This window comes from Mustela lutreola, chromosome 2 (genome assembly GCF_030435805.1).
Source record: "Mustela lutreola isolate mMusLut2 chromosome 2, mMusLut2.pri, whole genome shotgun sequence".
Classification (NCBI taxonomy): domain Eukaryota; kingdom Metazoa; phylum Chordata; class Mammalia; order Carnivora; family Mustelidae; genus Mustela; species Mustela lutreola.
In genome coordinates, this window is record NC_081291.1 from 118,047,076 (window position 1) to 118,062,279 (window position 15,204).

The following is a 15,204-nucleotide window of genomic DNA, read 5'->3' on the forward strand; positions in this document are numbered from 1 at the left end:
GTATAAAGCAGCTAACATGGTACCTGGTACACCTGAGGCTCTTAGCACATGGTAGCTCTCGGTATTCTAGATGTTTGTTACAGACCTAACCCACCGCACTAGCTCAGTCTGCTTAGTACTCAAAATGTCCCCCTGGCCAGCCTGCCAACACCTGGCCCCTCTGAAGTTCCTTTACCACAACTATTCCTCCCAGATGAGTCCCCCTAACTAGTTTACGTCCCCGAACAAGCCCTCTGAGTCTTTGTCTCTACTGCCTCTCCATGCGGCTTCACTCTCCTGCTCCCTCACAGTGCTTCCCTCTTCTCAAGTCCAGGCTATAATCCACATTCCATATTGCATATGAAGTCCTCCACCCTGCACACCCCCTGCCCCTGGCCAGACATCCAAGACTGAAATACTGCAGCATTCACTTTCCAGATCACTTATCCCGCATTTATCGATCACGCTTGCTGTCTACTACTACTCTCTTCAACCTGATTAGAAGTTCTTAAAGGGGAGATGATGTTCTGTCCGTTCCTGTTTCCCTCAGCGTCCAGTCTACTATATAAACTAGAAATACTCGGTAAGTATTTCTGACGTGACTGATTCAGAGGCTGAAATTCAAGGGACCCAGATTATAAAAATGTCTTACACAAAACTTCTAGGTAAAAATACCATGAGAAACTACCTACCTTTTGTAACAGCTGCTGAAGCAGAGCTGGGGATAATCGGAGTTGGGGCAGCTACAGGCAGAATGGCAGGGGACTTGTTGGCAGAAAATGACTGAACCACTAACAAGTTAAAAAAAAGAGAGAGGGGCTGTAAGAAATATAAAAATTATCACTCCCAGGCGATGGCCTCATTTTAGACGAATGGCACAGAAACAGTTTCAGTACAACGTTAAAAAGGTCCTTACTGAATATAGTGATTTGACAAGGTTGGCTGTTTACTGACAACCCAAGGGTAAGTGAGCTATGATCTTCAACTGTGCAAATGAGGACTGGTCACTAAGAAAATAAAAATCCAATTAGCCTGGAACTCTCATAAATCCTTAAAAATACTATCCCTCCACTGAACTTTAGAAATGGGGAGCTACTTAGAAACCAATGCATCATCTGGGGTTCACATTCAGGGTGAGAGTCAAGTGCTCCAGAGTTCAAAATGCCAAGGAGAACAGATGGTCAAAGGGCAGGCCGCCCGGGGAGGAGCTGCCGGCAGAATATGGCCCTCCGTCCCCCAGCCACGGAGGCCTGCACACCCCCGGTGATGGACTTACCTTTATTCACAGGCATCAGGATAGTCTGTACCCCTCCGGATGTATTTACACTGAGTGGCTTGAGCTGGCTGGGGATCGTCAGGACAGCCTGCTGGGGATTGGATTGACTGGAGTGAATCTTTAGCAATCCTAAAACAAGTTGGAAGATAAGGCCAAGCTGAAGATCAGATGCTTTCTTGAAGTCCTGCCCTCTTGAGCATTCACGTGTTCTCACAGGAGGAAGGACTTAGGGCATCTACCCCTTCAACGAACAGAAAGCTGGAAGCATGAGGCATGGGCGTGGCAGATTTCACAATGAAAAAAATGATGTGACAGTGAGGACCAAGTTTTGCCCCACAATCTCACTTACAGTCCAGCTGTGGAGACAACAGCATTAACATTTTAAGATAGTTCTCTCCCATGTTTGTTTTCTATGACAATTTCTTCATTCTGTATACAGCTGTGACAGGTACAAATTGGATGTAAAATTTTATATACTGATTTGGAGAACTGTAATTTCCTACTTAAAAACCTTCTCTGGAGGTGCCTGGGTGGCTCAGTCAGTTGAGTGTCTGTCTGCTGCTCAGGTCATGATCCTGGGATCATGACCCAACCCAAAGGCAGACACTTAACAACTGAGCCATCCAGGTGCCCCTTGAATGCTGTTTTACGTTTTACGTGACGGCATTCGTCTCTGTTTTGTTCTGTGTGCTATCTCATAATAAAAGCACTTTGTTGTTTTCTACTGGCCCTCTGAATGTCTCCAGTAGTTGTGTAAGAGAAACGGGAATATGGAAGTTACCCCTAAAGGAAAGTGGGAGAGGATGACCCTTTCTGGAATGGTAAGTGGGAGAGTGCCTGGCTGACTTGGTCAGTTGAGCATTCCACTCTTGACCTTGGGGTCTTGAGTTTGAGCCCCACGTTGCAGGTAGAGTTTGCTTTAAAAAAATGATAAATTGAGAATGTCTGATGTTTGGAAGGTAAGAGCTGCAAAGAGGGAGAAGTTAGAAGACATGGTGAGTACACAGATTTCAGAGCATTTGATCTATAGGGCTGGTGTGAAGGGGATACAGATAACTGGGCACAGATTAAAGTGAACTCTGAATACTTTGGAACTAATTTTGGAAACATTCTCTAGGCAGCCAGGAGCCAGAAAAGGTTTTTTGTTTTTTAAAGATTTTATTTTTATTTGACAGAGACGGAGAATGAGAGACAGGCAAGGGGAGCAGCAGGCAGAGGGAGAGGGAGAAGCAGGCTCTCCGCCAAGCAGAGAACCCAATGTGGGGCTCCCTGCTCAGCGGGAAGCCTGCTTCTCCCTCTCCCACTCCCCCTGCTTGTGTTATCTCTCTCAATGTGTTTCTCTGTATTGAATAAATAAATAAAATCTAAAAAAAAAAAAAAACAAAACAGCATTCAAGGGGCACCTGCGTGGCTCAGTCAATTAAGCATCAGACTCTTGATTTTGGCTCAGTCATGATCTCAGGGTGGTGAGATCCAGCCCTGCACCAGGCCCCACGCCCCACTCCCCAATCGCTCACATGTTCACCTTCTCTCTCTTAAAAAAAAAGAAAAAAGAAAAAAGAAAAAAACTATAGGATTCGAGGCTCAAGATACTTTAAGGCACTGGAAAGCAGCGGGTATGAGCAAAAGGAAAGGAAACAAATACTTTCTGAAACAAAGATTCTCTTTTTTATTTAAGTTACTTAAATAAAAAAGAGAATCTTTCTTTGGAATAGATGAATGTCAAATTGGTCTGGTGGTACGTTCTTACTGAGACATGCCCTCAGAGAAGACAATTATGACCTGGTTTTTCATATTTTTAAAATCCTTATTTTTATCAAAATATTACAGGCTTATCAGTTGAAAATAAAGTGCTAAAAAGGCTTTGAATTAAATACAGTCATCCTTTCCTCCACCTCTCCCCGTCTTCATGTAGTTCCTCAGCAGCATCCACTCTCAACCCTGTTGGCTCCTTCTTTTAATATTTATCTCAGTAACTTGAAAAGACTGTCTACCGTAGGCCTTAATTTTGATGGCACACACGGACTTGCTATCTGGGTAGACGCAGGCATTTTAAAGCACTGCCACCCCTCACCACCAGTAGTGTTCTCTACTGATCCAAAGAACACCACTACCCTGAGATTCCATTTTGGTCTCTGGAGATAATATTTGCTCTTTTTTTAGTTCTTAGTTCTCCTTCAACATCTTACCAAGTCTTCCCACTTTCTTCAAAACTGCTATAAACCACCTCCCCCCTTATATAATTCTCCGTATGGTCAGCTCTCCTAGGTGACTTCTAGTTCCACTCTTTCTAAGAGAGAACTTTGCCTAGCTCTCTGATCGGCTCCACTGGGTCTTCCAGGCCTGCGGACCCGTGGCCATCCTGGGACATCCTTCACCATTACCCTGGGAATCCCCTTTGCCTTCCTTCTATACTGGATCTCATTTCTTCTTCTTTCTTGCTCTATACCTCTTCATTCTGGTAAAAAAAAAATACATACTTGGGGCACCTGGGTGGCTCAGTGGGTTAAGCCGCTGCCTTCAGCTCAGGTTCATGATCTCAGGGTCCTGGGATTGAGTCCCGCATCGGGCTCTCTGCTCAGCTGGGAGCCTGCTTCCTCCTCTCTCTCTCTCTGCCTGCCTCTCTGTCTACTTGTGATCTCTGTCAAATAAATAAATAAAATCTTTAAAAAAAAAAAACAAAACATACTTTAGTAATGTCTTGAGACAGGGAGCACAAGAGAGAGTTAGAACTGTGCCTGTCAGAAAATATTTCTACCCTCACTGTCAGGAATTACCGGGCTGGCAACAGAACTCTCGGCTACAAGTCATTTTCCCCTAGAATTTTGAAGAGCAGGCTCACGGCTTCCAGCACTGCTGAGAAGCCCAATGATAATGTAATTTTTGAACTTTTCTTCTTCTAATGGCTTGTCAGACCCTCTCCTTGTCCCTGGGGTCTTGATTTCATGAACAAACGGTGCCTCCATGTGAGGCATCTTTCATTCCCTGTGCCAGACACTGTGCCTTTTGAGCTTGGAAGTTTATCTCTTCAATTCTGAGATAAACTGTTTCCTTTCTTGGATCATTTCTTTCCACTATCTTCTGTTTTCTTTCTGGTACTTCTTTTAGTTTGATATTGCCAGGACTCCCTGATACACCACCGAATTTTGTTTAGTGTCCACTTCTTGGTTTGCTCTCTGTTTCTACCTTGTGCCCCAGAGTGCCCCTTGTGCTACAGCCAGTGATTCTTTGGAAAGGTGAGGCAGATCATGTTACGCCTTTGTTTTAAATCTCCCAATGGCTTCCCTTGGAGTAAAAGTCAAAGTTCTTAACATGACCTCCAAAGGCTCTATGTGATTTGGCCTCTATCACTCTGACTTTATGTTCTAGTACTCTTTCCCTTGCTCATTCTGCTCCAGGCACAACAGTGACCTTGTTCAAAATACTCCATAATGCACACACAAAAAATTAAATAAAAAAATTAATGGGTATACCGCAGTTAAAACAGAGCTGACATATAAACAAAAAAATTAACGGGCAGCGGAAAATAGTTTGGCTCTTCTGTGAAAACATTATATACAGAAAGTTTCAGCAGAAGCATCTCAGGAAATAAGAACTTAAAGCCAGGAGACTTCATTTACTTCATGTTAAAAACTTAATTAGAAAAGGGGAAGGCGGGAGTGTCTGGGTGGTGTAGTTGGTTAAGCACATGGCTCTTGATTTTGGATCAGGTCATGATCTCAGGGTGGTGGGATTAAGCCTGCACCAGGCTCCATGCTCAATGGGGAGTCTGCTGGAGAGTCTCTCTCCCTCTGCCCCTCACTCTAACCCCCATTGAGCTCTCTAAAAAAAGAAAAGGAGAGGGCATTTATTTCTCATAAAGTGATCCTCTATTTCTACAATTTCTATTCCAATCCCAACAGTGTCTGCAAACATTCTGTTAGCAGAGAACAGCACTTTCTATACTAGAACTTGCTCGATGGTAACTGGTAGGTGGAAGTCATGGGAAAAACTACTAGCCTTTATCTCTGGTCTCAAACTACCCAAAAAAAAAAAGACATGGGGGTTTGGGGACACGTATGAAATGTAGTAATAATAGCAATAATAATAACAACACTCACAATCTTTTATCCAAAGGCACTAAGGTACTCGCGTGTATGTGTGTGTTAACGTATGTTTTTGTGTGTCAATCAGTGCCAGCGGGTAAGCTGTTATTGATCTGTAACAAGGTCACACAGAATCTAAGAGTGTTCAGAAACATTTCTAACAGTGTGAAGCTGCTGTGACATTTTTATTGTACTTTACAGGAGTATCTGCCGTCAAGCACATTAGTATTTTTGTGGCAAAACACAAATATTCATAGTCAGTCATATAAACAGCCTGTCCAACAGAGGTCAGATTTCACACTAAAATTAGTTACGCAAACAAAGAAACAAAAAAACACTTTTGGTCTTCACAGCTTTTTTGGATTTTAGGGTTCAAGGAAATGCAGACAAGGATACTAAACTCTCTAATAGCGGCGATTATTTATATAATGGCTACTACATGTTGGACAGCAGTCTAAGCACTTACATATGGATTCATTAATCCTCTCAACCGTATGACAGTATTATTATCAACCTTATTTTACAGCCAAGGAAACTGAACCAAGTTTTTCAACTAAGGCAATTTGGCTCCAGGATTTGTGCTGTATGTTAACCAGCAAAGTGAAAGGCACACTCTTTGGGGCCATCTGGGGTGGGCCCAAAGAGAGCAGCCATCTTGCCAGACTGCACACATGTCACTCTGACGCTACCCAACATAACAACTCTTGTTAAAAATCACAACTTGGAGTCATCAAGGCTAACTTTTATTTTATATACTGTTTATGAAAGTATGTTTTATAATGTCTTCCATTCAAAACTGATGATAATAAAAAAGAAAATGATAATGTAAGGAGAGTAAATTTTCAGTTCTCCACAAAGTTACATGATGAAAGCAGTTAAAATACTCCACAGAGCTCTGGATGGCTAAAATCTTATTATATCATTTAAAAATTATTATTCCATCCACAAACCATTTCGGACTTAAGGATTTATGTGTAGATTTTAGGAATAAGTGATCAAAAATGCAGCTATATGGAAAATATTGCTGAGTTAACTATTTTTAACAACTTACTATACAAAATACCATGAACACCTTCCAAAAAATGTTCTAGTCCAAAGAAGGCAGAGAGCAAGAATGTCCTTATGATACAACTGACCTGACACGGTGGCCTTCCCGGAGATGGGGTTTGGCGTGGGCACCAGAGATGTGGCGCTGATGACGGAGGGAGCTGCAGCCTTGCAGGTTGGCATGGGGGCCTGGCTCACACACACTGCTTGCTGCCCAGAAGTTTTCACTACAGAACCGATAGCAGATGATGAACTGGGAGTTGTTCCTTCTGACTGCTCACACACAGGGCCAAAAATAGTACAAATTAAGAAGAAAGCAGTGTAACTTACTTATACAATGACTGCCATGTAGTATATTCAAAAATGTTATCTATTAGCTATTATTTTTAACTACCCGTTAAATGCCATGTCATTTAAATACCCTTGCCTCTCTTGTTCGGTGTTTCCAACTCTGAACTTTCAGAGTTCATGGGCCAGAAAAGTTTTTAAATTTTTAATGGCTACCATATTAAGAAGAACAACAAAAACCCTCACCACCTATTACATTTCTTCATAAAAGGATATTTCAACACCAAAAAGAGGAAGTCATAAACTCAGAATATAAAAGTAGAATAAAATGAGTTTTATTAAAAACTCACTATAATGTCTTAACATTTGTCTCATTCGTCCCACCATCTACTACATGGCAGGCATGACATTAAATGCTAGGGCCCAGGGGCGCCTGGGTGGCTCAGTGGGTTAAGCCCCTGCCTTTGGCCCGGATCATGATCTTGGGGTCCTGGGATCGAGTCCCGCATCGGGCTCTCTGCTCAGCAGGGGGCCTGCTTTCCCCTCTCTGTCTGCCTCTCTGCCTACTTGTGATCTCTGTCAAATGAATAAAGCTTAAAAAAAAAATTTATAAATGCTAGGGCCCAGAGTAAAGCCCTCAAGGAGGACAGGGTTACCAAACTATGAGGAGTGCTATAGTAGGCCTGGTACAAGGTACTACTAAATTGGAGAGAAAAATTACTGTTTCTGTCTAGGGATGGGAAGCGGAGAGTACTGGGAAAACTTCATGTACAAGCATGGCGCTTTAGGGGAATCCTCAAAATTCAAGACAAGGAAAGGGGGAGACAAAGGAATGTTTCTTGGCAGAAGTTGGCAGAAGATAGTAGATAGAAAGAGAAGCATGAAAGAACACGATATGTTCAAGGAACTACAAAGTAAGAGTGATATGACTAAGCATATGAAAGGTCTAGTAGGAGGAGATAAAGCCTGGAAAAAGAACTTGAGGTGCCAAGACAATTCAACAGGGAAACAGACTTCAACTATTGCTGGGCCAACTGGCTATCTATATACAAAAGAATGAAGTTTGGTCCTTACCTCACACCATGTAAAAATTAACTCAAAATGATCAAAGACCTACATATAAGAGCTAAAACTATAAAACTCTTCGAAGAAAATACTGGCTCAAATTTTGTGAATTTGGATTAGGCAATGGCTTCTTAGCTATATCGACAGCATAAGCAATAAAAGGAAAATAAACTGAACTTCATCAAAATTTTAAAATTTTGTGGTTTTCAGAGTACCCTCAAGAAAGTGAAAAGATGTCCCACAGAGTGGGAGAAAATTTTTGCAAATCTAATAAGAGACTCATATCTAGAATATCTAAAGAACACTTAAAACTCAGTAATAAAAAAGAATAAATAATGAGCAGAGGATCTGAAGAGAATTCTCCCAAGAAGATACAGAAATGGACAATAAGCACATGCAAAGATGCTCAGTATCATTAGCTATCACGGAAATGCAAATCAAAACCACAATGAGATACCACTTCACACCCACCAGAATGGCTATAACAACAAGAAAAAATGTACAAGAACAAGCATCAGCAAGGATGTGGAAAAACTGGAGCCCTCATACATTGCTGGTAGGAGTCTAAAATGGTGCAGCTATTTGGAAAAACTGGCAGATCCTCAAAATGTTTAACAGCTTATGATATGACCAGAATCCCTATGTATATAGCAAAAAAAAAAAAACCCAAAACATATGATTATATAAAAACTTGAACATAAATGTTCACAGTAGCATTATTCATCATAGTCAAAAGGTAGAAACCATCCATATATCCATAAACTAATAAATATATAAACAGAATGTGATATGGCCATAAAATTGGATATTGACTATTCACGTATAAAGTAGTACTAATACATGCTACAATGTGGATAAACCCTGAAAATATGAGAAAGAAGCCAGACGCAAGAAAGATCAGTGGTTGTCTAGTATCGGGGGTTGGGGAGGGAGGGGGAACAGGGAGTGACGGCTATTGCTTATGGAGTTCGCTTGAGGAGAGATTAAACATTCTACACGATAGTGATGACGACTGCACAACCTTGAGAATATAATAAAAACCACAGAACTGCACACTTGAAAATGGAGAATTTCATGGCATGTGAACTGTATTTCAAGTTTTTAAAAAAGATAAATATGACCCACTGGTATACCTGCTAAATATCTTATGTTTTTACTACTTTTGATGTTGCGTTACGGTTTTCTACTGTCATGATAATCCTCACCGGCTGAGCAGGACCGTTTGCTGAGAGGGCCACAGCTGGGGAAGTGGCCGTTGTGATCACCCCTCCTGCCACTCTGAGCATGGTGGTTCCAGGCTTTGAGAGTTGCGAGGTGGCTGGCACAGACTTCAGTGTGCTATCAGATATTTTCATTAGCGATGCTTGTCCCCCAGGGGCTGCCTGCAGAAACAAAATGGGTGGAAGTAATAAAGTTGCCCTGGTTCACAGGCACAGTTTATTCCTTACCTAGGCAGGGCCCATGAATCAGAGCATATCCAAGAAGGTCTTGCTAATCACATACAGGTGTTTGGGCACCTTTCCAGTAAGCTCTCAAGTCTGACTTTTTACGTACAGACATTCCTTTACCTCTAATGCAGATTAAGTAAAGGAATGCATTCGCAAGTCACTATTTGGCAGCAGTGACTGCAGAGTTACCAGGTCATGTGTTATCAGAATTTGCTCTTAAATGTACACGTAATCTTTAAACATGAAAATCTAAACAAGATGGGCCAGATTTAAATGGGTACCTTAAGTGCTCTAGGCTGGTTCAGGCTCAGATTTTTACTACCATTCAACAAATGTAGTACCATTCAACAAACTACAGTATTACTGGGTTAAATCAAGGCTCAGCAAGTTTTTCCTGTAAATGGCATAAGCCTGTAGAGCACTGCAGGCCATATGGTCTTTGTTTCAACTCCTCAGCTCTACTGTTACAGCATGAAACATGTGTGGCTGTGTGCCAATAAATTATTTATAAAAACAGGAAGCCTCGAGCATAGTATGCAGACCTCCTGGCCCAAACGATTGCTTAATGCCCAAATTAATACACTCTACAAGCAGAGACCATTCTTCAGTCCTTGAGGAGCTACTTTGTGTCAGGATGGAAGAAAGCATTTTTACGTACCTTACGTCATTCAACCTTGTCATAAACTTCAGAGGGTAGGTTCTAGTCTCATTTTACAGATGAAGAGATTAAGGTCAATAGTTTTACCAGGATCACACAGTTAGTAACAGGAGGAGCCATGACTAGAATCTAGAAGCAGTAGCCATGGCATAACTTATTATGCATTGGAGTCTGATGCAAATTAAAACCACAATGAGGTATCACTTCATACTCACAAAAATGGCTAAAAATGTAAAGGAAGAAGGTCCTCTCTGTTGTTGAGGATATAGGACAACTGGAACTCTCTCACGTTACTTATGGGAGAGTCAAATGGTACAACCACTTTGCAAACCATTTGTCAGTTTCTTATAAACGCTCTTATACACATATACTTACCCTAGGACCTAGCTATTCTACTGCACAACAGAGCTACACAAGAATGTTCATAGCGGTCTGGTTCATAATAAAAAACCAGAAATAATCCAAGTGTCTATCAACAGCAGAATAAAAGTCGTACAAGAAAATACTACTTAAGAATAAAAAAGAGGGGGCACCTGGGTGGCTCAGTGGGTTGAGCCGCTGCCTTCGGCTCAGGTCATGATCTCAGGGTCCTGGGATCGAGTCCCACATCGGGCTCTCTGCTCAGCAGGGAGCCTGCTTCCTCCTCTCTCTCTCTCTGCCTGCCTCTCTGCCTACTTGTGATCTCTCTCTGTCAAATAAATAAATAAAATATTTAAAAAGAATAAAAAAGAATAGGAGCGCCTGGGTGGCTCAGCGGGTTAAGCCTCTGCCTTCAGCTCAGGTCATGATCTCAGGGTCCTGGGATCGAGTCCCGAATCGGGCTCTCTGCTCAGCGGGGAGCCTGCTTCCCCCCCTCCATCTCTCTCTGCCTGCCTCTCTGCCTACTTGTGATCTCTCTATCAAATAAATAAATAAAATCTTAAAAAAAAAAAAAAAGAAAGAATAAACTACTGATACACATATGGATAAATCTCAAAAACATGTTAGAACAACAGAAAATGGACATAAAAGAATATATACTATATAGTTTTACTGACATGAAGTTCAGAAACAGAGATTAGCTCATCTATGGTGACAGAAATAGAAAAATGATGACTGAAAGCGAAATAAGGGTACACTTTAGAGTGATGGAAATGTTCTGTATCTTTTTTTTTTTTTTAAAGATTTTTTTTTTTTTTTTTTTTTTAGGATTTTATTTATTTGTCAGAGAGAGAGAGCGAGAGAGAGCGAGAGGGAGCACAGGCAGACAGGGTGGCAGGCAGTCAGAGGGAGAAGCAGGCTCCCTCCGGAGCAAGGAGCCTGATGTGGGACTGGATCCCAGGGCACTGGGATCATGACCTGAGCCAAAGGCAGCTGCTTAACCAACTGAGCCACCCAGGCGTCCCAAATGTTCTGTATCTTGACTGGGATAGTGCTTGCATGATTTTACACACTGGTCAACACTCACTTAACAGTACACTTACGATCTGTGCACTGCTCTATGTAAATAATGTTTATTAAAAAGCAACGATAATTGTTCTGCTGTAGCCAAACAGGGAGAATGCCACTACACTGGCTGCAACCATAAGCAGGTAAGAAAAAATAAGCTAAGATTTTAAAGAACTGCCTGAAGAATTCTGGGACCTCATATCTGTTTAAATACTAAGCACACATGACCAAAGGGAAATTAGTACTCAAAGAAACCAAACACTAGAAATATGAGAAGATCAGTGATCAAGAAAAAAAGGAGAAGATGCATAACTACCATAATCAAGAATGAAAGGGAGGGGTGCCTGGGTGGCTCAGTTGGTTATGAATCTTTTTTTTTTTTTTTAAGATTTTATTTATTTATTTGACAGACAGAGATCACAAGTAGGCAGAGAGGCACGCAGAGAGGGGGGGGGGAGGCAGGCTCCCCATCGAGCAGAGAGCCTGATGTGGGGCTTAATCCCAGGACCCTGGGATCATGACCTGAGCCAAAAGCAGAGGCTTAACCCACTGAGCCACCCAGTCGCCCCTGCATATGACTCTTGAGTTCAGCTCAGGTCATGATCTCAGGGTTGTGAGATCGAGCCCCGCAGCAGGCTGGCCCCATGCTGGGTGTGGAGCCTGCTTAAGATGCTCTCTCTTCCTCTGCCTCTCCCTGCAACCCCCCAATCCCCACTCAGGCACTCTTGCTCTAAAAAGAAAGAAAAGAAAAGAATATAAAAAGGGGGCCATCCAAATATTTTACAGACATTAAAAGGATAACAAAGGAAAATTAGGAACAATTTTTTTTTAAAAGATTTTATTTATTTATTTGACAGAGAGAGATCACAAGTAGGCAGAAAGAGAGAGAGGAGGAAGCAGGCTCCCTGCTGAGCAGAGTCCGATGCGGGACTCGATCCCAGGACCCTGAGATCATGACCTGAGCCGAAGGCAGCGGCTTAACCCACTGAGCCACCCAGGCGCCCAGGAACAATTTTATTCTAGTAAATTCAACCACTTAGATGAAATGGACACATTTCCTTGAAGCTGTAACTTATCAAACCTCCCTCAAGATGAAACAAATAACCTGAATAGTCCTGTATCCAGTAAATAAATTGAAATTGTAGTTAAAAACCTTCCCAATTAACATGACTCCAGGCCATTATGGCTTCACTGGTGTACTCAAGTCAAGAAACAATACCAAATCTACATAAAATCTTTGCAAAAAAGTGAATAGGAGAGAAAAGTTCCTAACTCATTTTAGGAGGTCAGCATCACTCTATTATCAAAACCAGACAAGAATTATGAAGAGAACCATGGACCAATAACCCTTACAGAAATTCTAAACAAAATTTTATGAAATGAAATCCAACAATACCTTCAAACAAGGTAACATGTCAAAACCAAATGGGTTTTCAAGGGCTACAGGGCTAGCTTAACACTTTTTAAAAACTTTCATGTTTTTTAAGTAATCTCTATGCCCAATGTAGGGCTCGAACTCATGACCCTGAGATCAAGAGTCACATGCTCCACCAGCTGAGCCAGACAAGCACCCCTTGGTTTAACATCTTAAAAATTAATGTAATTCACCATGTTAACAAAAAAAGAAAAACCATACAATCTTCTCAACAAACACAGAAAAAAATGCAATATCCACATTCCATGCTTTGAGAGCTACTGATTTAGACACAGAGGAAATGCACTATTTTTTTGATAAATGTTATCTTACTGCCGACATCCTTCCAAACCTTGTTTGCTTCATTTGGTAAATTTCTGAGATTTAGATATAGATTCTCTGGCAGGTAATTATGACATCCCTCACCCAGCTAAAATTCCCTGTCATTGTTCTTTGGCTTATATAAATAACTCTACAGAAACAGGTACCAAAACCCCTACAGCATTTACTTTTTTTTTTTTTTTAAGATTTTATTTATTTATTTGACAGACAGAGATCACAAGTAGGCAGAGAGGCAGACAGAGAGAGAGGGAGAAACAGGTTCCCTGCTGAGCAGAGAGCCCAACACGGGGCTTGATCCCAGCACCTGAGATCATGACCTGAGCCAAAGGCAGAGGCTTTAACCCACTGAGCCATCCAGGCGCCCCAAGCATTTACTTTTTTTTTTACAACTAGCCCTTGAACAACAGGGCTTTGAGCTACACATGTCCACTTATTTGTGGGGTTTTTTAAACTGTCATTTTAAGAAGGCTCCCTGCCCAACGTGGGACTTGAACTCACAACCCTGATATCAAGAGTCAGATACTCTACTGACTAAGCCTGTCAGGTAGGTGCCCCAGTGGGTTTGTTTGTTTGTTTTAATAAATACATTATAGTTCTGTAAATATTCCTTCTTCCTTGAGATTGTTTTTAAGATTATATTTATTTACTTGACGGAGAAAATAACAGCAAGAGAGGGAACACAGGCAGAGGGAGTGGGAAAGGGAGAAACAGGCTTCCCAACAAGCAGAGAGCCCGATGTGGGGCTCATCCCAGGACCCTGGGATCATGACCTGAGCCAAAGGCAGACGTTTAAAGACTAAGCCACGCAGGTGCTCCTTAAAAGAAATGACTTTTTAGTAACATTTTCTTTTCCCTAGCTTATTTGATTGTCAGAATGGAGTATATAATACATACAATGTACAAAATGTGTGTTAATCGACCATGTTTTCAGTAAGGCTCCCGGTCAATGGTAGGCTATTAACAGTGGGGGAAGTCTAGTTATATGTGAATTTTCCACTGCATGAGAGGTTGGCGCCCCAACGCCCACATTGAGCAAGGGTCAAGTGTATAAGGATATTGTGGCTGTCATCACCTATTACACATTTAGAATCTCCTATATATGTCTGATCTTGGAAGCTAAGCAGGGTCGGGCCTGGTTAGTACTTGGATGGGAGAATCTCCTAAATATGAAGTTCCCCCAGAGAAATTTTTAGAATGAGGTATTAAGAAAATTTTATTTCTTTTGGGAAATATTACGTAGGGTTGTTTTTTTTTGTTGTTGTTGTTTTTTGCCTCTCACAAATAGTGTGAATTTTATAACTGATCATGCTTTTGATTTACTTTGGTAAATATTATACAGGACATAACTATCTGCATATCTAAGAACTCTCTGGCCTTATCTTCTCATTCTACTTAAATTTCCCCAAATCTCAAGATTTTATCCTTATTTTTCTATTCTATTTTATTGTTCATTTTCTCATGCAACCTTAATTTCTTTGTGGAAAGAGATAAGCTGTAAACATTTAAATAAACACCATCACCAGCCTGTATTTGAGGAATATGAATATTTACCTGGGTAAACAAAGTGGTTTTTTGTCCAGAGATGACTTTTAATGTTTGTTGTCCTTGTGCAGAAGATGTGCTGACTCCCAGTGTTCCTTGGACCACTGACCCAGTAGTCAGCTGTTTTCCAGATGTCTGGGGTGATGGCTGACCAACTAAAAATGTACCCTAAGTTAGAAACAAATAAAGAACTACTCAGTAATTTGTAAAGTTCAAATGACTTACCCTCTTTAAATCACAAGGTCTCATGATACAAGCTACAGTGCCCCCCCTTCAATTCTGCAACTCAGCCAAAATAACTGAAAAGAACAGCTCTGTTCTCGATGTCACCAGCAATAGCTATCCCCACTTCTGAAACTTGGCACAGGAGTTACGGAGGAGGCTGCTGGAAATGCAAGCTCTATAACCTCGTCCATAATTTTGAGTTATTCAGGCTGATAACTACCCACCCTTCTCAATACGAACATCTAGACCAAAACCCCACGACCTTCCTTAGAAAGGAGTCAAGACTAAAAGGAGCAAGGGGAAAGAAGGTAGAAATTTGTTCCTAATCATGAATCCAGCCTAACTCCAAATGCCAAAACCTGATGGTATCTTTTTGGTTACTCTTTTCCAACAGAAAAATTTCAACT

At 41.4% G+C, this 15,204-nt stretch overlaps 1 protein-coding gene across 3 annotated transcripts in view; it reads right to left on the reverse strand.

Annotated features, from left to right (window-relative positions):
• YEATS2 (YEATS domain containing 2) overlaps positions 1 to 15,204 on the reverse strand; it is a 118,906-nt gene that overhangs the window by 15,097 nt on the left and 88,605 nt on the right. For all 3 annotated transcript variants that reach the window (XM_059163339.1, XM_059163341.1, XM_059163340.1), the window contains exons 19-23: positions 14,582 to 14,740; positions 8,946 to 9,122; positions 6,477 to 6,660; positions 1,256 to 1,384; positions 672 to 770 (exon numbers count right to left, since the gene is read on the reverse strand). In XM_059163339.1, the coding sequence (XP_059019322.1) occupies positions 672 to 770; positions 1,256 to 1,384; positions 6,477 to 6,660; positions 8,946 to 9,122; positions 14,582 to 14,740 (748 nt within the window). The remainder of the gene's footprint in view (positions 1 to 671; positions 771 to 1,255; positions 1,385 to 6,476; positions 6,661 to 8,945; positions 9,123 to 14,581; positions 14,741 to 15,204) is intronic.